We start from the raw sequence: 24,101 nt of genomic DNA on the forward strand, positions 1-24,101 counted from the left end.
GCATTATGGATCAAAATACTGCCACCGAAGGATGCAAAGCCAGCTTTACCTTAACCAAACAAGCTTGCTTGCAGCTTACATAAGACCATAAGACATTTTGAGAGCAAAGGAGCTCTAGGTCAGCAGGTCTTGCGCTCAGCCAAACAGTGGTTTCTAAACCCTCTTGGGTTCAAAAGCTACTTCCGAGTCTATGTGAGTTCTGTGTGCCTCTAACACCTAAGGACAGCCTTCCACTGTCATTCTCTAGAGTCTCAGGCCTCCCCAAGGTTTAAACATCAGGGCTGCCCTTTCCCCTGAATCACCGTTTCCGTCTCTGGCATAACTGTCAATCCCAAACCAGCAGTTTTAAGGGGACAGGCCTATCTTCAGAGATCTAAGGACAGCTCTGTGCAAACGAAGAAAGGGGAAGATAAGTTCAAAGATGATTATCTCACGGTAAAGAGTACACAGGAGTAAATAGATATATTACTTATATGATTAAAATTATAAATTTAATTATAATATAAAGTGTACTGAGGTGTGCAATTATAGGAAAAATAATTTTAAGAGTATGATATAACATGTAAGAACATACGTGTGCACACACACACACATACAGATTTATACATATCAACACTTTCCAAACCTAATGTGCCTTGGATGGGGATTTAAACAGACTCTCCCTGAAACCAACCTGCAGGTTCCAAGGTACACTGAGGGCCCCTACACCAACTACCTTCTTTAAGCTTTAGGGGCTTAGGTAAACTGAGCATTACCACCATTATAATACAGCATTATTCGGGAGCTGAAGGCAACTCACTAAGAATGAGACCAAGTTTTTAACTATTAAAGGATAAATTACATTGCTACCATTCCTCATACAGTATGAGCCTATGCAGAGAAAGCCCAGATCATACGCTAAAAGAACATCAAGAGAACGCAGTAATGACCAGCTCACATTCTACTGAATTGTTTACTGTGCAATTACTACAGCTGATAATCTGATGCTATTTGGAAACAAAGTACAGGGCCACCCCAGGATGACATTACTTTCATTCTTTTTCCTTTCTTTTTGACCTAAGCAACATTCCACATTCCTAATGCATGGGAGTCATTTAACCTTTGAACTGTTCCAATCCTGTTTCCAAACAGTCCTTCAGATTTACTGCAGCAGAGAAACTGTAGGAGTTAACCAGCAAACCGTGTCCTCCAGCAAGCACCAACAGACCCTGTGGGTTTGCCATCTCTGTCTGCTCCTGCATCCCTAATGAACTCCCTCATCTAACTTCCCAGGTACTTCCTGAATGTTAACGAAGGCACCACCACTTAGACCTATCTGTTCCTTAAACGGAGACAGAACAAGTCCCAAGTCATCTGCAAAACTCGGAACTGAGACTACCAGGAACCTCAGATCTCACTGAGGTCTAAGGGGCTCCGAATACTCACTTTTGGAAAGAGTTCACTGCAGAACCAGCGGTCTGCAGTCCCCTGCCCTGTGAGGCCATTCCGACTGTCTTCATCACATGGAGAGGACTGAAAACAGGTAGTCTTCATGGAAAACACTGCAAGTCCCCAAACTGCAGCTATACCCTTTCCAAAGAAGAAAACAGACAGAAGTCTGTCCCTAGAGGTGGACCTCCCTTACCTGCACCACCCTATCTAGCCCTTCACTCTCAAGGGAGACTAAGACCAAAGTTAAATGTGGAGTTTTCGGTTGATGTGTTTGACAGTTTTATGCAAGAGTAACCCCAAGAACATAAGGTAAGAGCTTAACTAAGGCAAAGGAAAAGGCCTGTTCAAACTCACCTCCACACACAGATGGGGGTGGGGGTGGGAGTCAGGGCAGGGGTGGACAGCAACTCCTGTCCCTGGGACAAGCAAACTTGGAAAATAGACTTGATATTCTGGCTTTGAGCCTTTCTGGGATAAGATCCTATCTTGTAATTTCAAGAATAAAGTTAACTTTTTTTTTCTTTGCCATTGGCTGTTATAAAAAGAGAACAGGTCTCCATAATTCAAAGGACATGTTTTAACCATTATTAACTGCAGAAATACTCTCACCAGCAACGCTAGGTGTAATATGTGTAGATCCTAGCCCTCCAAGAACAGAGGAGATTTAAGAATGGGAGGTGAAAACAGAGATGGGGAGAAGGGAACTGGGGTTTGCATGGAAGGAAGAGCAGTGACTTCAAGACTTCTGTACTGTAGGCCAAGCCCATAATCCTTGGCCATTTGATGAGAGGCCTTACAAGGTCGGCATTGAACCTTCCAAGCCCAGCTTCCTCATCAAGCACCTGCCCCATTCACTCACCATTCCGGGAGCACAATGTTCAAGGAATATTTTCAGTTCATTAATTGCACAGACTACCTCTTTTATCTACAGGCTGGCAACTTGAGGCTTTAAGCTGCTTAGCACAGCAGCCACCAATAAATGTGGCCACTGAGCAACAGTGATGTCTAAATTCAATACATCTACTAAAAAATTAAAATGATGTTTAAGTGCTGCTGCCGAGACTGAAGGCATACCCTTGAACATGGCTACAGATGATGGTACTCAAATAAGAGGTCATCAGCATATACAAACCAGCTAAGGATTTTATGGCATTCTGGAAAGCTGACTGAGGCACTGATTAATGCACCCATGATAAAATTCATCCACACAGATGGGGGTTTGTCAGTATCCCAGGGAACCAAGAAGGGCAACCAAGGAGGCCCTGTGGGAGTGCAGAACAGCCCTGAGCATTCAAATGGAGGCACACTCACTTATCTGCCTTTTGCCATTGTCAGTGGCCACAGCCTCCACTTTAAGTCTAATTCCAGGGTCAGAGACTCTTGAGCACATGACCCTCCTTCCCAAACCCAAGGAACATTGATCCATCTCATTCTCTCATTTTGTATCTCCAACAAAAAGATCATATTCTATTTACTAATAGATACAAACTTCTTTGCCTTTTTAAAGGCCAAATACACTACGTCACAACTGGTATAGCCCAAGAGGAGGGACTCCAAAGAAAATTCAAACCCAACTGAGAGGTTCTTGGGGTACAGGCGGCCATGTTCTGAAAGTTCCCATGTGACTGGGTCATCTAGCACTCATACACACACTCACAGGAATAAAACCAAACAAAAATGAAGTAATGACTCGAGATCCTATGGCCTGCCTCCTTATCCTTGTCTCTCAACTATACAGTGTGGAAGAGTCCTATCCTGGGGGCTGTAGTTTGGTGTTGCAGGGAGAGAAAGAGGAAAGGGAGAGAGGAAGCACCCTAGCTCCTGGAGGAGGAAGTAGGCAAGTAAGCAGGAAGTTGGTAAGCCATTCATTCACGGGCAGGAACGGCTGGGCAGGAGAGGCTACTTGCTGCAGAGAAACTGCATACCACAGACAGGCATCTTTGCTAATTCATCCAATTGCCAATCACTCAGAGGAGTTCTCAGAGTGACGAAGAGCTGAGGGGTATCAGGCGGTGAGCAGCTCCAGCTGGAGGGCTCCCCACCTCTCCCTTTTCTTCTTGGAGGCCTAAGGATGCTACATCGGAGGCCTACAAATTTTCTCAATTATGACACAGTAGAGTCTCAGTAAGTTTTCTCTAGAAATTCTAGGGCACAGAAAAACCAACAATTACATGTGCTAAATAGTTAGGGCCAAATAATTTAGTGACTATTTATGCTTCAACAATTTGGCAGCCACCTGGAAAATAAATAAATAAATTGTTGGGACAACAAAGTTTTATTTCATTCTTAAGCACACTTTTTTGATAAGATATGATAAACCTGGGTTATATACAGCTTCTCAGAGGTTAAGATTTAGGTTTGATTCTGGCACCCTATTTCCTGTTCCACGTTTATTATTATTATTTTCTAACACAGTGCCGGGTTTTTTTAGTACAGCAAATCCCCACAGCTTAGCTCTGGGAAGATGTGACATCATTGAAAGGAATGTGGTATGATCTCACACTGCAACTATGAACTACCTTAAGCCAGTACTTACACGGTGGCTGACAAATCCCAGGTATTTTCGTGTTTGCTTCAAAAGAAGAAAATTAAATAACTCGGGGCCTCCCTGTGAATTCACGGGGACACCCAAGGACAACCTGAAGAACTGTGTGGGAACTGCAAGGCTCGAGTCTTCTCAGCACAGCCTTAAGACCCACTAAAAACACACAGCTAAAGGGCCCTGAAGTAAGTGGCCCCCACCAACACACTGCAGGTGCACTTTCTAGGATTCCCAGAGGCCTGTGGGAAGCGACACATTATGGGATGGCTGACTGATACTCTGCAACTCCAGGGCAGGAAAGACAGGGGTACAGAACCGCTTTCTTTGCTAATTCACCCTGTGGCCTAATGTAGAACACATTATTTTCAGACAGTGTGTTGTGATCATGTTCTTTCTCCACCAAAAGCTCCTTTCAGACCACCCCGACTTCCTTACCCAGCCAACTCATGCTTTTTCACTCAAAACAAAACGAGCAAAACTATTTCTAAAAATTAAAAAAAATAATAAAGACAAAAAAAAGCCTACCAAAACAAAAATCCCATGAAAAAAACATGGAGTCTTTTTTGTGCTGTCAACTGCTCCTGACCGTGACACCTACCTTGGAGTGTGGTTGCTCTACTCCGTGACACGCCATTTGAGAAAACCGATTTTCTCTTTCCCAGCAGGCATAAATTTCAATTAGATTCTAGGGAGGGGTGGTACAGTGTCTACTTCCCTTTCTCAGTGCCAAGAGTCTGTCTGGTTTGAACCTATGCAGGCTTTGTGCATGCTGTCAACAGTCTCTGTGAGTCCTGTTGTGTCCAGAAGATGCCATCTCTGGGAGTCACCTACCACCTCTGGCTCTTACGATATTTCTGCCTGCTTTGCTGCATGGCCCTAAACCTTGAGAGGAAAGGTTTTGCGGAGGCACGTAATAATCAAAATGCTAAATGTATTAAAGCTGAAAAAGAACAAAACCAACGCACATATAAAGGCCCCTGAGGAATAACTTCAGCTTCAGTGGAGACTCTGAAAACTAAAGCTCAAAGAGACCACAGATACCAGCCCAGACTACCGTACCCAGCAAAACTGTCCATCACAAATGACAAACAAAGAAAAACATTTCACAGTAAGAACAGATGTAAGCAACCCAGCTCTACAAAAGACACTAGAGAAGGAAAATTCCGGTCTAAAAAGAGGTTAACTATAGCCCAGAAGAACCTGAGAGTAGACAACACAGCACTATCTTTAATACAGAGGACATCAGCTGCCATTTGAGATCGTTCTGAATCTATCACAGATCACTAAAGTCATGTACATACAACCTCCATAGCCACTTGACTTTTGGCCCCTATAAAGACTTTTAAAAAAAAAATTACAGAACAAAGATTCCACTGACAAAAAAGGATTGACTTTCCTCCCTGTTAAGACCAAAAACAAATTATAAAACAAAGGTTTCACTAACAAGAAACAAAAGGAAGAAAGTTTGTTAGTTCATCCTTTCACCGGTTTATTCTTCCATTCATTCAATCATTCATCCATCCACGCATTCATTCATCCAGTCATTCTACAGACTCTTAAAATTTTATGTTTCAAACCTTCAAAGTCATAGAAGTGACATGTACAAGCCAGATACATGACATCTGTGCTCTTCACAAGGGCAGCAATGACCTCCCTTTGGTCCAATCCTCTATAGACTTTCTGGTTCCATCTACCCCAACCTCACAGCACCATGTGATCTAGACAATCATGCCTCCCCTCATGAATGGCTTTGTTGGCAAGGCTTCCGAGATGCCCTCTACCCTGGCTTTCTTCCTACCTCACTGGTTTCAGATGCTTAGGTTCCTCTAACAAGCTTCATATGTTGATTTCCCCAAGGCTTAGGTCCTGGCAAGTTTCTCCATCTTCATCATCCTTGGACAGATTTCAGTAGCCTCTTGATACCAAATATCATCCCTTCCCTGTTAATGTTCACATTGGGATCTTTGGCTTACACTTTATCCCAGACCTAAAGTCTTCCAACTGTATATCCAACAGTCCCATGTGATAGTCTAAGAGGTACCCCAAACACGTACAAAACAGAAACCTACCCACTCTTACAGCGAGCAAGGAACCTTCAGCAACTCCTACTGAATATGCTAATGCCAATCTAAAGGTTTTCTCATTCCCGGGTCACCATCTACCTCGGCAGGGCAACCGCACTAACCTAACCTGTCTTCCTGCAGCCATTCCTCTCTCCAACCAGTGTGTTCTCAGCACAGGAAGCAGGGAAAAGTATGAGTTGTGCCGTTTGCATCCCTTATTGGAAACCTTTCAAAGAGTTTCCAAATCTCCAAGGACCCATGCTATCTGGGGGTGCCTGAACCAGTGCCTATGTGCCTGCTTCTCTCTCTTCATTAAGACTTCAGGTGCCTCGCTCTTCACTTGACTCGGAGAAGACCAACCCTTCTAGAATATTCCAAACTGCATTACTCTGCTTTGTTTCTCCCTCGATACTAGCCATGAGCACATCTCAGGTACTCCCTAGTGAATGCTACTCTTAGTAGGACATAGGATGAGTGCTCTCATCTGCCTTAGTCATGAAAGCACAGAGTTCACAGTTTCAGACCCTTGCTGGACCCACTACAACAAGAAAGAGACATGTTAGCCTCTGAATTCACAAGTAAGTTAGATAAAAAGGAAAAAAAAGGATGAGAGAGAAATGAAAAAAGAAGTAGAAGCCACCCAAGTTCAAACTTTAGTAGAAAAAGAGGGAAAGGCTGGGATGCAGAATGCAGATAGGGATATTAACCGTTGTCAAATTTAACCATGGTCCAATGCAACCATGGTCCAATGCAAGAAACTAGTGTGATCAGGAAATACTCAGCAACTGAATTGTTGGAATTAGGGAAGACTCTAAGACTCTTAGACAAGCAGTGAAGGGGCTTGGAAGGCTGTAGGACCTGGGAGTGGAGAGAATAAGTTTGAGTGCTGTGGAGGCAGACAACTGAGTAATGTCACCTCCCATTCCTCCTTCCAGCAGAGGCTGCATTACCTGAGACAGTAGGAGAGAATTCTATCCCTGGTGAACTGGCTTATTGAAGCCATTAGGAACGCTTGGTTATCTCCATCTGAGCTACCCGTAACTATTAGGAACTACAGGACCACAGGACAGGGGCAAATGTTACTGAGGAAATGAGGAAAGCCCTGTTTGAACCCCAGTTCACTGGGCTAGATAGATAGACTGTGTGGGTTGATCCAGCAGGGACCTTGAGGTTGGCATGGAGCTTTAGTGTCCTTGCTGGGTCCATTAGTGGAGCAAGATCTTTTAGGAAGTGGGCACTTTTATGAAGTTGGCAGATCTCAGTGACTCAGACCAGCATGTGGAGAGAGTTCGTAAAATGAGAGGCAACGTAGAGGAGAGAGTAAAGAGACACAGCCAAGAAAGGGGTCTTTCGGGGTAACTCAGAGACAAACATGGCACAATTCATGCCACGCTGGAGTTCTTAGGGAAGGAACTGAGAGAAATCTGAATTGGGTGTTAAGGAGCTGGCTTTAAAGCCTAAGGTGCAGTTCGCAAAAGCCATCCGTGAGAGAATACAGAGAATGACAAACAAGTCTGTCCCAGGCGTGAGTCTATCCTCCTAGTCTAACTAAGAGGGTACATGTCCCTACAGCAAAAGGGACGGTACACTAGAGGTGAAGATGGCTTGCCCAGTCAGGAACTCCCCCTCCAACTAGGGATGGTGGAATGAGGGGTAACATCTGTACCTACACCCACCGTGCCAATCGGCAACTCTGACCCAGAGAGCCAGCAGCTGGGGAGAGCGGGGCCTTGCGGTCCTGCGGCCCCCAGGAGGCATGAACAAATTAAGTCAGGCCCACTGTATTAGTTTAAGGTTACTATTGCTGTGATGAAACACCAGGAAAGCAACTTGGAGAGGAAAGGGTTTATTTCACTCACAGTTCCACCTAACAGTCCAGCATCAAAAGCAAAAACAGCAAGGGTAAGATCACGTGCAGGACCAGAACCTAGAGGCAGGAGCTGAAGCAGAGGCCACTGAGGAGTGTGCCTACTGGCTTGCTTACTCAGCCTCCTTTCTTACAGAACCCAGGACCACCAGCCCAGGGAAGGCACCACCACCATGGGCTAGGCCAGCAAGAATCGCTAAGAAAATGCCCCGCAGGCTTGCCTGCAGCCTGATCTTATACAGAAATTTTCTCAATTGAGGCTCCTTCCTCTCTGATGACTCTAGCTTGTGTCAAATTGACATAAACTAGCCAACACGCCCACTGAGTTTATCAGGTGTGTAAAAATGTAGGGAGGGTCAGTGGAGGTGCTCCAGCATGTGGGAATGGGTCGGAGAGAATGACTGAGGACCGCAGCAAACGGATTAAGTTAACACCTCGTATCCATGCTTTGTAACCAACCCTGATCTGTGAAGGAAGCAACTGATGCAAATAGATGGAGCCTTTCTGTGCGGCATCAGACCCTTCGTATGTCTGACTTCAGTTATGTTCTTAGTTGTGAAGCTCTAGGGCCGCCTGGCCCTTGCTCAGAACAGATGACAACGCACTTTGATGGTGCATCACCAAGGTCATCTCTGTAACCTCACTATTTCTTGCAGGGCTGTGGTACAGCATGCCTATTTGTCCACCCTATGCTCTAGAAAGGTTTTGCAGATTTGAAAAGCCGTTGGAGAGACGACCAGGCACAATAGTACTTCCACCTCCCTTGTAACCCTACCGCAGCTGAGTTAACTGAAAGGAAAAAATTAATTTCCTAAAGGTGCCCTACCCGAGTTGAAAAGAACAGCCAGTGCCAGGAGAGGGCTACCATAGGGAAGCCCCACAGTTCACAAAAGCTACTGCTTCTGCTGTTGTCTGTTATGCATGCAGACAGCGAGACCCTATTGCTGAAGAAACCACGTGTGCACGCTTTGACTGTCAGACATGGAGACACTAAGCTAGGACTCAACGGGAAACTCCCACCCCACTGTCTCACTTTTGTATCGTCACAAGCAGCCATGCAGGCCGCTGGTGGAAAACTGTCAGCAACATTCCTGCTCGGCTACCGACCCTGCGTGCTAAAACACCAACATGCCAGGCAGGACGTGACTGTGCAACAGTGGCTCAGCTGTCAAGGGTTAGACCAACAGCCTTGTTGGATTTAAAGCCCACTGCACAAGAGGGAATGCAAGCCTGCTACTGTAACCCAGAACAAAAACCTGGGGAAGGTGTTAGTCCCCAAATGGTACTAGATGGGTGTGATGCCCCTGCCAAACTTCCCTGGAAGAGACTCAGGTCAGTGAGGCACCTGGAAAGGACACTCTAAAACCTGATGAGCTGCCTGCAGGCTGGGCACTGTGTTTCCAGTTTTCCAGCTTCTGTGAGCTGTCATCCATGCTGGCGTGAGCCCTTGTGATTGAGTTGTCTTTTGAGTCATTTTTGCTCCCCTAATCACCCCCTCACCCATATTCCGGTAAGTGACCCCAGGAAAACTCATTGGTTTGCCAAGTTGGACTTCGGTGGTGTCCATACTTTGGTCTGTCATAGGTTTCCAATCTGGGGTGAGCAGACAGGTGTTTATCATCTCCCCAGGAAAATATGTGTCACACAACACATACAGGGGCACTCATATGCACACACACACATGCACACACAAAAAATGTATGATATTGCTTAATAGTTAAAGGTATATACTCTAGAGCCAAGTGATGGGCTTGGGTCCTGGTTCTGCCGCTTCCTAGCGATGGGAGGGTGGACAATGGTAATAACAGATCTTAGTTTCCTCATGTACGAAATGGAATCACAATAATGATGAGCCCAATGGTCCTCACCCCACTGAGCTCCAAAGCAGCTTAAATGTAATAATATAAAGTATCTAAAGTTCATAGCAATATGTGCCGTATTATGTTATGTATTAACTCTAGGTATCCTTCAAAATCTGATTAAAAACTACAAAGAAAGCATGAAAAGGAAGTAGTGGTCTTGTTTTTGCTTTATTTCTTTGGGCTTGTTCCAAACACTTCAAACATTTCTGAAAGGAACTCCATAACGTGGTTCAATGATTTCACCTAGACCTACCACTCCACCACTCCAGTCAACTCTAAGACCCAGAACAAAAAGTGAGAAGAGACCCCATGGAACCCTGGCTGACTTCTTTTTTGAATGCAGTTACTGATTTAACAACTGAATGTTCCAGGACTGGCAGTGACACTCGCAGATAACAGGAGCCCCTAATTACTATTTTGATTCTAAAAGAGCCGCTGGATAGGCAGGCAATTCATTCCAGCTATCAGAGGCACCATGAGCAGCTGGCTCATGGCTTGAAGACTCTGGATTCTGGTTAACTTGTGCCTTCGTCCCTTCCAGGCCAATCCTAGGGTGGAAGCCCTTCCCACCATTACAGTCTATACACAGAGCTCTCCTGTGCTTTTCCAGACATTCACGAACTGTTTCAGAGACTTCTAGTACTAAGTTGTCTATACTAAAATAACCACAGTGAGGTTCTTCTCAGAGTCCTGGAAACACTGGCATTTACTCCAAGCTTCCCACACTACACAAAATCAGCCACTTCTACTAAAATTGACAGGAGAAGGCAACTCAGAACCTTCACCTGAAGCATGTTGAAACAGAACATCTCTGTGTCAGTCAAGGAGATTTCCTCTTAAGGTAGCTTCACTCCTTCTACCTAGGAGCAGGGTGTCAGTGTAGTACCGTCCGTCCCCTTACAGCGAACAACAAAGCCTGCCCACCCCTTCACGTCTGGTGTGTGCTTTTTAGATCCTTAGTCCATTTTGTTCAAGAGCATTATTTATACTAAATTATCTTCAAAGTTGTAATGTCAGTCAAGGGAAGACTCATCGCCGCTTTCGTAGAAATGACATTATTTCATACACCGTATTCCCGGAAGCAAACAAGATATCTGAGTCAACAAAACAGCTTTCGTGGATCAGCAGAATTCAGCTAGTTCTACTTTTAGGTGAAAGCCTGTCTCATGCTTCTTGCGTGAGCACTTTCATATTGATACCCGTATTTTCACCATGAGTTTTATATTACTTTTGCAGTTCCTTTATCTTTTAGTTAAGATATTCTATTTTTAGCTGTGAAAAGTACATAACTCCATTGATTTTGTTGGAGAATCATGAAAAAATCAGAAGCAAATAACTGCTTTCTTTCTAGACCTTGCCTAATTTTCTGTCGCGTACCAATAGAGGAAAACCCATATAATTCTGGCAGCGAACAGGCTTTGCGAATGCTGAGGATGACTGCTGCCCTCCTGTTTCAGTTTGCTGTCCTACAGCACTTCTCAAGGAAAAGGTTATTCACAGCATACACTGTATTCTTTTAAGTGGGGAATGCTACAAGCCTGACAAAGCACTTTTCTGAACTGGAACAAACCGTACCTGCCATTCAGTAATACTTGGAAATTCATCATCAATTTGATTTACACCCAGCATCAATAAATCACACAAAGTAGCCCCTGTGTAGCCCAGGGAGTAAACAAAAGTAAACATTGTGCTTCACCTGCCTTGCCGGCCAGACGAAATGCACTCTGGCCACCTCAGCTGGAATAATGCCTTTGGTCTCTGGTCGATTTGGTTATTTTTGGAGCCTTTTATGGAATATTAACTTTATTTGCTCTAATTCTACAGGAAGCCACATTGGAAGTGCAAGGAAATATAAATGATTAAAAAGCAAAAGTGAAAAAAAAAAGGAGCCAAGTGTTTTGCTCTTTTTAACTGTATCTTTTCCAAATAAAGGGGGCTCCCCATATTGCTTACTCCAAGTCTGCTTTGAGCAAGGTTACATTCCATGCAACAGCCCTGGGGTAACAGTTTGTTGCTTTTGTTTCTTTTTTTTTTTTTTTCTTGTTTGCTGTTTTTCAAAATAACTCGGGGGAGGCATAATACAGAGAAGTAACATTTTAAAAGTAACATTTTAAATCAGTGGCAATCTTGTAAACTTTATGATGGAACAGGAAGAAAACATGAATCTAGCTGACCCACCCAGGAAATCAATCCTTAAACCTGAACTCCAGGCTCCAACCAAATGAAATCAGCCAACTAGCAGTGAAAATAAATAAATAAAAACAACATGACTTGTTATTTAATGTACATTAAAGTGGTATCCTTCCCGGGTTCACAAAATACATTATCTTTCTTGAACCAGGTCTTTACAAGAGACACCAGCCTTAAGTGACACAAAAGAGTTTTAAAATCCCAATTAGTTTGGTATCCTTTGTTGATATTATTCTGTTTTTCTCTAACCAACAATAATGAATAACCCACAAATGCTAATGAATAACTAACTCCTTTTGTCTCCAAGGACAGCTGAGCCCAACAAGAAATGTCAGAGGGCCTGAGGTAAAATAAAAACCTTTCTAATGAAAATCTTCCCAATTATACAGTCCTCTGGGTACTACACATGCAGAACTGTCTTAAATATTTAAATAGTCATGTCAAATGTGCTTAAAGTGGGGATCATAAAAAATGATTTCCCTGATGCTTTGAAAAATGAGTTTCTACAAGTCTAATTACAGCGAGTTCTGCTGGACCAGGAAGCAAGGAAATGCTATCACCAGTTCACTTAAGGGGAACTCCACATTCCCAAGCCCCAGCCAAGCCAGCAAGTTGCCCTACACACAATGCCTCCCCCTCCCACGATGCCCTGAGCCTCAGACACAGAGGAATGCTCATCTCCACAGATTAAAAACTGACATGGTGTGAGCAATGAACTTGAAAACCAATTTCTACTACTTCAGACATGTTAATCTGAAACTAGCTCCTTCCCCTATTGTAGGTCAGAAAAGCCAAAGATGCAGTGACGCCTATGACCCAGGTCTCTCCATCCTACAATGAAGAACACAGTGATGTGTGTTTTTAATGGCAGCTCTTTTTCCAACACATTCCCTGACTCTACCCGTGAGCAGGGCTTGCAAGGGACGGCATCCAGGAGGCAGGAAGGGTGATCTCCAAATGTGCCCCACTAAAAGAGCCTTGAGATTTTGGGTGAATGTGGGTGATTTCAAGTGTAGGGCAGGGAAGTACAAGTGAGGCGAAAACATCTTGTTACGTCTGAAAACAGGAAGCGTTTAATGGGAACACGGTTAAAGGACACAGGAACTGACTTCAAGAGGAATGGCTCCTTTGGCCATATTTGGGTTAATTTGAGCATCAGAAAGAATTATGACAGTAATGAGTCATAGGGAACAGTTTTCTGCAGAGTCCTTAAGTGAGCCTACAGTGAATCGAAAGAGGTGAGGCAAGGCTCCCCTTTTCCCAGCTGCTGTGGTCTGAATCCAAAATGTCCCCACAAGCTGCGTATCTGCATATTTTTCCTGGGTAGAAGCATTCTTTGGAGAAACCAGGACATACTGCCACACTGGCACACAACAGCCACAAAGGGCAGAGTGGGAAGGTTATACCCCGCTCCAAGCTCTGCAAAGAACCTCTGCCTCCTGCTCCACCTACCGTGCAAGGAGCCACGCACCCCTGCGAACAAGGCCAAGCTGCTGCCACCATCACACCTCTCTATGACAAAGTCCCCCTGAACTGCGAGCTGAAACAAGGCCCTCCCCTCCTGTGTCCAAGATCCATCAAGAATGGTGTCACACTGTGCGGCTGAAAGTAAAACACCAGCTAATCACACCAAATGAGAAGGCTGCCATCACACGCCACAAAGAACACCCGATTCAGACACAGCCAAAGTCGGGAAGCCATGAGAGGTAAACTAAAGTGACATCACTGACTGACTTTGCCAGGAAACATGTCCACGTCACAGTGATCTGATGACAAGATCACGTTCACCCACGAAACACCTATTCCATGTTCTCTTTAATTTGCATGAGTATGTGTGTGCGCGCGCACATCTGGGGAGGTATGTACCCGTGCATGGGCGTGGGAGTCCAGAGGTTAACACTGGATGTCTTCCTCTTCGCCACCTTTTTTTTTTTTTTTTATCCCCTAAGAAAGGGCTCCTCTGTCTGAGCCGAGGCTCACCACTTCAGCTAGTGGCTTCCAGGGCTGTCTGTCACAGGGGTACTAGGGATCCAGGCTCAGGTCTTCATGCCTGAACAGAAGGCACATTATTCACTGAGCCATCCAGCCCCACTCGTGCTGTATTCTCATCTGGATTAGATGATAAAGAAATGGTCAGACGAACCAGCCTGAGCATGGAGACCACTAACCTGACACCAGCACAAAGGAGAAATCGGGGGAGGGGAAGGGTTCCAGAAAATAGGAACCTGAAATACTGTCATAACTGTATGTGATATGCTTGAACTTTTGATGAGAGCTGTCTAAACTAAAAAACCAGCCAGAAAGGGCACTTGGATTGTGAATGGAGAGAGAAATTAATTTATGAATTAAATGTAAAACAATAATATAAAATTCATTTGATCGTGGACTGCATATTAAGATATAGTCATGTATAAGTGATACTGTTTTGTCAGAATTGACTTCCCCAGTTATGATGAACATGTTTTTGTGTATGTAAATGAACAATGTCAGCTTGAAGACAAACGTTACAGTGTCTGTCACTTATTTTCAAGTGGTTCAATGTACTCGATAAGGATAAATGTGGCACAATGCTGAAAAGTCAAATCTATTAATCTAGGTATAGTGGCACATGTCTGTAAGCTTGGCATTTTGGGATGCTGAAGCAGGAAGAGCTCTGAGTTCAAGGCCTGTCTATAAACTGAGTTCCAAGCCATCCAGGGCTACAATAGTGAAACCTTGTCTCAAAAAAAAAATGAACTAGTCATTAAATTACAATAAAACACAATGCAAATAATGTAAAAAAGAAAGGAAGGAAGGAAAGAAGGAAGGAAGGAAGGAAGGAAGGAAGGAAGGAAGGAAGGAAGGAAGGAAGGAAGGGGAGAAAGAAAGGAAAGACAGAAAACACTGAGAGCAAACAATGAGTCTTGCTCATTAAGAAGTAGTTTATTAAAAAAAAAAAAAAAAAGACTGGCTAGCTGAAGTGGAGATGGCTGGATGGTGCTCCCAGGAAGCTGTTGAAAGGTTACAAAACTAAGGAAATAATCCTTTTTCTCTTTCTGCTTGTATCCTTCCTTCCCCCTCTCCTCAGAAGGAAGACTCTAGTCAGAGCTGGACTGAGGCGGTCACTGTGCAGCCAAGAGGAACACTCCAGTCTCAGGCCTGACAGCACAGAGCTGCACAGCCAACAGTGACCCAGCCATAAGAAAAACAGCCTCATGACAGGCCCTGGGCACTCAAAGACGTGGCAGCCGAGTGTCTGCGTTTTTACAGTGCCCTCGGGCCCACAGAAACACCTAACAGCCTCGTTTATTAAGGAGTTATGTGTAAACACTTAACAGCATTTATGTACTAGCAACTTATTAGCTGCTTTAAAAAGTAATATTCATAAATTAAAAGAAAAATAGCATCTCTGTTTGATTCTTAAATAGGCAGCATGTCGGGAGGGATATAGGGTCTTTTGGTATATATACCCTACCACTTCTCAAACCTTAGAATAAGGCAAAAGGTCCTGCCATGCTCATTGCCTGTTCACATCTACTTGTTTCCTAAAATTTTAGGAAAATAGTCCAGTGTGGTGACTCACGCCTGTAATCTTAGCATTCAGATGGCACAGACAAGGAGTAACTTCCCCAAGTTCAAGGCCAGCCTAGGCTACAAAGTGAGTGCCAGGTCAGTCTTTTGAGACTCTCTCAAAGAAAACCCCAAAGTTAAATAAAATGAAAAAAAGAAAGGAGCCACCAAATCCCAAGACTTTCTCACCTCGAACCAAATCTCTGTGCTGACTGAGTACTAGCAGGTTTCTTGTTCCTGTTGCCCAAGCTCTTAGCAACCATCACTGTCTCTATAAACTTGACGATTCCAAGAACTTTCATAAGAGGACCTGCCATATGCATATGCTTTTGAAGCTGATGTAGTTCATTTAGCTCAGTTTACTCAATGCTTATCTATTAGCATATCTGCCACGATTTCCTTTCTTTTCAGGTCGCATATGCAGGCATTATTATCCTATGTCTCTTCATTCATCTCATGATGGGCACTTGTTTATCTGGCCATGGTGAACGATGCTTTCAGGAACAGGAACAAAAACGCGCTTTCCAGGGTTGTAGATTCATGAAAATCACCAAGGGAAGTGTCAAAAAATTTACCATGGAAAGTGTCCATCTCCACTAGCAGAGCTTAGCCGCTGAGCAAAGAATAACGCTCTTATTCCTTCAAAATGTATAGTGTGCCCTGAGACGCCTTAAGTTCACCGTGGCATGCCAGTGCCCTCATGGTACCATTCTGAATTCACACCATTGGACATTGAAGCCACTCACTGTATTTCCAGGTGAGTGCAACATAACCCTTCATCTACAGAAACAGCGCTGCCAAGCCTACACCTCCCACCAGCCTTCCCTGTAACCATCCTCAACAACTTAAGTTCTCTGGGTCCCAGAGTCAGCACAAGCCCTCTCAGGACTCAGAAACTGTACACTGTCCAGACGCAAGGAGGCCCTACTCTTGTTACTTCTGCATGACTCTACCTGGACTACAAGGTGCTCAAACGTTTGGTGAGGCATCGCTGCTGGAGCTTTTCTGGATGAGGTTCACATTTACATCAGCGGGCTGGGGGAGGGGGGGTGCGCACCACAGTAATCATACCATGGTCTGAGCAAAAGGCTGACCCTTCCCCCCACAGGAGGGGAAACCCTTTCCTGCCTGTCGCCTTTCCACTGGAATGCTGGTTTCATCATTCTTGCCTTTGGACTCACGCTGAAAGACTGGCTCTTCCTGAGTCTGAAGCCTTCGGACGTTTGGGCACAGACTCTACCATGAGCTCTTCTGCTTCTCGGGTCCTCTGCCGAGACTGGACGTTAAATCATCCCCTCTCCTGGGCCACCACCACAATCCCATGAGCAAGTCCTTTATAGTAAGTCTCTATTTCCATGCACACGCATGCACATATATGCGCACACACATTTATATACATTCCCAAGCTTTTCTTCTGGGAGCTGCAACTCCCAGAACTACACGCTGCCCCCGGGTCAAAGCACACGGACACGTCTGCTGGTGCATCGCTCTAGACTCTTCAGCTGCTGCCTTCTGTTCACTCCCCTGCAGCGCTGGCAGATAAAACTCCACATCTCCAAGCCATGTGCAGCCAGGCAGAAACCAGCAACCTCCCGTGACCTCACCCCTCCAGGCTTGGATTGTGGTTTTTCTCCCGAAACAAATGCTAGAAAGCTCCCTCGCGCGCGCGCGCACACACACACACACACACACACACACACCGTACATGCCTGCCGGCTCATGCATGAACACACTCACGCTCTCTCATGCACAGACTGAGGACACTGCAAGGCTGGCACCTCACTTTGCAAGCGTGTGCTTAAGAGAGCCTACCCCTCCCCCTTCCCCCCAGACCCACCTGCCAAGGTTAACGGGGGGGGGGGCAGGGGGTAGCGGGATGGTTCAGTGTGTAGTGTTTGCTGTGCAAGCACGGGAAGTTAAGTTTGGATTCCCCAGCACCCACACAAAGGCCGGGAGTAGCGAGACAGGTCTGTAACCACAGAGCCCGGGAAGCAGAGACGGGAAGATCCCAGGGCTGTGCTGGTCACACCAGAGAGCTCCAAATGCAGTGAGAGACTCCGACTTCAAATGGCCGAGGAGGAGACCGTTGACCTCTGGACTCCACATGTGTCAGCACATGCTCTCTCACTACCACACTACTCTCAGCATGCCCCTCTCAGGGTCCTCCATGCACCTTATCTTTAACTGCCCCTGTATTTGTCTGAATTCTCAACATCCTGAGGGGAAGACACTCTGTGGCAAGCCTTCCAGGGCGATGGCTCCCCCTCAGTCTATGTCCAATTGTTATTTGTTGAGTACACGACCGGTTGGCATTTTGGCAATCCCAGACCGCTGGTCACTGGCTTAGCTTATGAACTCAGACAAGATCTGCAGGAACAATTCAACCCTTCCGGCCTCCCCAAGACCACAGGTGCTATCCAAAGCTGAGAGTTGAAGGGAAGTAACTTCTTAACTCCGGAGCTTCTTATCTAGGAGAACTCATGCTGCGAGAGTGTTGGTGGGAAGCCAGGCCCTGGCCACTAGCAAAGAGCCAGCAAGCCTCAGGGGAAGGCTTGGGAGGCAACACTTGCTCTACACACATTACAAGGTCTACTGGCCCCGATGACTCACTCGGTTCGGCTCACTTAACCTAAGCTCCCGACGCGCATTCCCAACCAGGGGTCATCTGACTTCTTCTATCGGAGTGTAGTAGTCTTGAAGTCTTTCTTAGTGAAGAGTCCCCCCCCAAGGTGTTTGTTCTTTCTGGACCTTCATCAGTAAAGCAAACCACAGCACGTGCCCTGGGCTGTGGCGAGCCATCCCTGAGTCTATGTTGGGAGGTTTTTCCCACATGCTGCCGAGCACATACTTGGTGTGAGAAACACAGGTTATTACTATCATCTCCATAACCACCGTCAGTCACGTGGACGTAAGTTCCTCTAAAAGCAAGCTACAGTTCACTAGTCAAGATGAGTTGGGCAGGGGCACAATGCCTCTATCACCAAACAATGGAGTTTGGTAGGAAGCAGCTCAGTCCTCTATCTCATAGGCACAGTGACAGACTGTTCTAGAGAAGATTCCCAGGGAAACTTGACCTGAACTTAAACACCAGTAACCTCTAAGGAAAGCAAATGACTCCAAGCAGAACTTAAGACTAAATATAAATAATTAAGAAAAAAGTAGAAAAAATATAAAAGCTACATGTATGTTTACTGTTCATCTCTTCATTTATGTCAAACACTCCACACACTGGAATAAACAGACACTGAGAAAAAAATGAGTCTTTTGCTACATGTCTGCTATAAATCACTATTCACCTTAATTAACAGGATTAGTGGCCATTCAGAAGCCTGCTAGTTACTCTACTGGGCTGTATAAACGCATTTAATACAAACATTTAATAGTAAATGATAAAGTACCTTCAGGAATATACAGAATGCTCTTTTACATAAAAAGCTGTAGTTACGTGGGTAGTATACAGGTTCTTTTTTCTTCTTCGACTAAACGCACATATCATCTGTAATGTAAATCCATTAAGGCCACACCAGTTGCTAGAGAAAGCATGTCACTCCATTACTTTGTCAGTCCTCAACAACTACTCTGTAATCTGAAATATATGGTAATCCATTCGCTACTGGATTCAAAGCACATGCTGTATTTCAAATTAACCAAGTTCTCTAGTCCCTCACCAATTTCAAATACATGTTTGTTATTCCTGTCGGGGACAGGGCTGCTTGGCAGAGCAGTTTTCTAGCATGTCACTATAGGCCCATGGTTTCAATCCCCAGTACGAGGAGACCGAACAGGTGTGCATTATTCCTGTCTGGATCCCTCCTGATCTCACTCCTCATTTCCTTATTTGTATTTGCTGGCTCCTCATTTCACTGGTTCTTCAAAGCTCTCCCTTTTAGCCCTTTCCTTCTAAGCACAGCTTTTCTACTAGTACTTTTTTACAAACAGCATTAATTCTGGCTAGGCCCTGCCCTCCACTGCCTGTGGACGCCACCCCACCTCCCCCATTAGGCAATGCGGAGCCACCACCTGGAAGAGGAAGACACGCTGTTTCCCCTCGCTCCTGCCCCCTTCATCGCCTCCCCTCCCTATTTCCCCTTTAAGCTGATCTGCTTTACCTTCCTCTCCGAGGTGTCACACACGTGTACCTAGCATTTACACACACAGAGAAGTGTACACCCAGCCCCTTACCAAGGGTGAGAGCATGAACCTTGACTCTAACCTTGAAACATGTATTTTCTACAGGACTCGCTGGCAGTGAACCGACACGGGGCTGATGAAACATTCCCACTTTTATGAGATTCCCAAATGACAATCCTACCTTTCTCAGGATTTGGAGAAAAGGGGTCTCCAAATTCTTGTTGCTTGGGCTTTACAGTAAGTGATGCTGCCATGCCACCGGCCTGAGTGACCTGAAACTGAGGCTTCCCATTGGCGAGTAACTGTCTCCTGGGGCTCAGGGCAGGCAGGTGGATGGGGCTTGCGGCCATGTTGCTCTGAGGAGCCATCCCTGCTCCGGAGGACATCTTGAGCTGAAGGCTGTTAGCGAGATTTCCAGTAGAGGGACTCGGTGTGCTGGCACAGGAGGAGGGGCCGGGAGTGGCCGAGTGGGCTCTGATGGGAGGAATAGGCTGACCGGTGAGTAGCCCGGGCCCCTGTGGGGTTCTTGCTGTGCGGTGGAGATTCATGCCACATGACCGTCCACTCATTCTGAAAGCCCGGAGGCCACGCTCATCTAGGTCCAGTGGCACTGTCGAGTCCTTCAAGGCAAGTCAGGTAACTTAGCCATGGGATAGGTGGGAAGTCTGTTTAAAACAAAAACAAAAAAAAAATCAACATAGGCATTGGAAAAAGGTGAAACTGAAGGTAAAAGACAGTTATTTTTCAACTTATATAGCACTCCTACCAGGACCAAAACAAAAACAAAAACCAAACAAACAAAAACAGAAACAGCTGGCAAACTATCGTCTTTCATAGAACATGATCATAAAACAAACAGCTCCTTGGCAAGGACACTTCACTCCTGCATCCATGGGAGGCATGGATTATGGACCACTGCATTGTTCTGTTTGCCACTGCGCCCTTCTCAATGTGGTGCTCCCAGCAGCAATCTCCAGACTACTGAGGAATGACTGCAAAAGAAAACCTACTCTGTCCCCAAAGGATCTGTCCACACACTTCGCTTTCCCAACAGTGTGTCTCTGGAAACTCAGAACAGCAGCCTCTCTGAGCTGTGAGACCAAATTTTTGAAGTGCCCAGTAAACACATGTAAAAGCCAACGCCATGTTGATTCTGGGAGGAATATTTCCATAGTGCCACGATTTGCAAAAGATCAAAACTCTAGGCATGAGAATATTAATTTTCACAAATCCTTATATTTAAATATTTGCTACAGCAACATCAGGACCTTAGATCCTTACTGATCCTGAGTTACGGGTCCGGACAGAAGCAGAGGCAATGCCATAACTCTCCACCTTCCAAACGAGGGTCTTGGAAAGGGCGACCGTTACAAACAATACCTCATAGAAAGCACAGGAGAATAGGAACTCTTAAAGGTGGGGTGCTTGGTATGTTCACAGTAAGACCTACTGTTGGGGGGCTTCCAGGGGAGCAGAAATCTATGTACCGAAATATATGCACAGAACACTGTTCTCTACCAACGCTCCCTAGTTCTAACCACTAAGGAAGGCTCTTCGCTCTAACATCTGCTCCTTCTCCGGGGTGGCATCAGCAGGTGGCCAAGTGTCACAGTGGTACCTCGACTGAAAATGTCTGCAACACCCACAATCCGTCCTCAATAGAGAGAAGCCAGTCCTGGGAAGCAGCCATGGCGGAACAAGCACGGGAAATGAAGACTAAGACTACTGCAGGGGCATCTACACACCCTCCATATGATGAGCCTTGGAACTGTTTCCTAATGATCCACTTGAGGGCCTGAATAAATATTTTCACCTCAACTCCAAAAGAAGTGACTCCATCAATCATCATGAGAAGGCTAGCAAGAAAAGAACATGTTTTCAAGGAAATTGTTTCTTTCGACAGTTTAGAAAGTTAAAAAAAAAAAAAAACTTTAAACGGTCACTGTGCTTTCCGTAAAACTCACCATGTGTGCCTATGCTGGGGTGCTTTGCGTGCAATTCAGACATAAAATTTAGCATCTAATCTTTATCTCCTTTACGGAGAATGCCGCCCTGTGATGACATTTAGCTTTGCCAGTCCTGAGAGACGCTATCACCCCTACTTCCTCACCATTACAAGTCTCACAGACAAGTCCAACGGCTCCAAAGGTGCATGACTTAGGCTCATTTACGAAACAGTAAGAGTGGAGTCTGCTATTGAGCTGGTTCTAAAAGTCTGGTTTTCTTTGACAGCGGAAAACTCCTCACACGTGGTCTGCTGTGTGTGCGTGGAGCTGTAGCTAATTCCCAGGCACGATCTTCATCCACTGATTGGTTAATCTTGAGCAAGAATCAAAAATCATTCTCCAATCTCCACTTATTCGTAAAACAGTGGTTTCTGAGCACTCTAAACTTCCGTAGAAAGCATTTATTCTGTATCCACCAAAAATAAAAACAGTAAATAAATACGCCATATTCGCAAATTTTTAAAAATGAAGAATGGTCCAAAATGACTGGAGTCACTTAAATCATGTCCAAGTGGGAAGTGTGTGCAGATTTGCTGACTCGTCATTACTGGTTTGTTTGTTTTGTTTTTTCATAAGAGTCAGTTTTTTTCCCCTGCATCACATAGAAGCAGTTCTCATCAAAGTCTGTATCAAAAAATAATCACTAAGTATTCCAGCATTAGGCTTGGTCATTAGGAAGGTGACTCTACAGGATGGGAATTCAAAGAGCTAAGAACATAATTAATCATCAGGTCCTCACCTGTGTGTCTAACGTGAATATTTATTTTGCTTTTTTTCATAAAGTGCATTCCTGTTTCAAACAGCCTTAGGCTTAAAGAAAAAATGACAAAATGTACTTAAATTTTATAACTGAGAAAGAAGCCACCAAAAAAATAGAGCAGCATCTAAGTTAAGCAAAACCACCCATGAAATGAAAGAAGAAAAACACTGCATGAGGAAAATAACACATAAGATGAAAAGGAAAAAAAAGCAGCAGCTTCATGGGAAAATATGCCTAAAATTCTAGTTTTGACATGAATTATGTCAACAGATTTTCAAGTATTAGATACCAATACATAGAAACCAATTGTTTATTCATAGCGTAATGTTTCATATGCTTCTGCACTAAGCCATTGACCACAATATCATCTCAAGCCCACTTGACTTTAGGAAAGACTAGTGCTCAAGCATCAGTGAGGAACACACAAGAAGTCAAGACGTTAAGACCTAGCCCTAAGTCACAAGCTCCCTGAAATGACAGTTTTCCATCCATAAAAGCCTGAGTACGACAAATATTATCACTGTGGTCTCTTGGTGTTCTCTTCCCTAATACTCTAGATGAGTAATGTTTTAAAAACTCATTTACTATCGTAACAAATTAATATGTAGAACCCGTTTCTTCATCAATTAAATCTGGAGGACATGTGTAGACACAGAAGCAAAAACAGTGGCACTCTCCGCCAGCACAATTAAAGCAACAACGGGATCTCGGAAGGGAAGGAACAGTGGGGGGAGGAAACAGGGCTGGGTGAGACAGCCTCTTCCAACGCTAAGCACAGACAGCACGAGCAGGAAAAACAGCACACAGCATGAAATGGATATTCTTCTACGATGAAATCACAGCAAGTAGTATCCTAAACTTAATCTGGAAAATTCCACTGAAAGAACCCCTTTCATCAGGACATGTTTACATTTCATACGTGTTTGTGCTGTATTTGCGCCATGTGTCTGCTACCCACAGAGCCCCAAAGACGGTGTCGGATCCCCTGAAACTGGGTGCTGGGAACTGAACCTGGGTCCCCTGGAAGAGCAGCCAGTGTTCTTAATCTCTGAGCTATCTCTCCAGGTCCCTCTTTTTATCTAAAAACTTTCAAAGCTTCCAGTCCTCTCTTATGCCCAAATACTCTCCTCAAGACTATCAAGAAAAAAAAAAAAAGGATGAATAATTTTTAAAGCAAAAGGCAATGAGCATGCAGAAATGAAAATTTCAGGTGTTTCATATCTGACATTTTGCTATATTTAGATTTTTATACTCTATTGGTTCTCACAACGAAAATGTTCAGTCTGCTAATGAGTTGCTAAATCTTTCCTTTTGACCACTTTCAAACTCTTAAAACACACTCCTGTAATTCAGGTCAGAGAGGAAATGACTTAACCTCTAAGGAAACTAAGGTAGAAAACCATTTAATAATGCCACTCGTTTTCTGAAAAAGCATCAACTTTGATCAAAATATAAAATCATGACTCCACCTTTGTCCCACACTCTACGCACTGCTCCTTGTGGATTGAGAGAGATTAAACAAATGAAAATAATGTTTACTCGTCTATTCAAGAAAACTCCAGAAACGAGCTCCATAATGCCTATTTACAGCCAAAGGCCCTTTCCTAGTAAATATCATTAATAGACTCATCTACAGTCATAATTCATCTGATGAGCCAGTTAATTATTAATTTTCATACATCATTTCATTTCCGTAGGCT

At 44.6% G+C, this 24,101-nt stretch overlaps 1 protein-coding gene across 2 annotated transcripts in view; it reads right to left on the bottom strand.

Annotated features, from left to right (window-relative positions):
• The window catches only part of Glis3 (GLIS family zinc finger 3), a 422,140-nt gene that overhangs the window by 386,411 nt on the left and 11,628 nt on the right, over positions 1-24,101 (bottom strand). The window contains exon 2 of one of the 2 annotated variants that reach the window (XM_021634256.2): positions 19,817-20,300. In XM_021634256.2, the coding sequence (XP_021489931.1) occupies positions 19,817-20,204 (388 nt within the window). In that variant the 5' untranslated portion in view covers positions 20,205-20,300. Of the gene's footprint in view, positions 1-19,816; positions 20,301-24,101 lie in introns of those variants that run through there. The other variant, XM_060388073.1, reaches the window with a different exon arrangement.

This window comes from Meriones unguiculatus, chromosome 1 (assembly GCF_030254825.1).
Source record: "Meriones unguiculatus strain TT.TT164.6M chromosome 1, Bangor_MerUng_6.1, whole genome shotgun sequence".
Taxonomy (NCBI): domain Eukaryota; kingdom Metazoa; phylum Chordata; class Mammalia; order Rodentia; family Muridae; genus Meriones; species Meriones unguiculatus.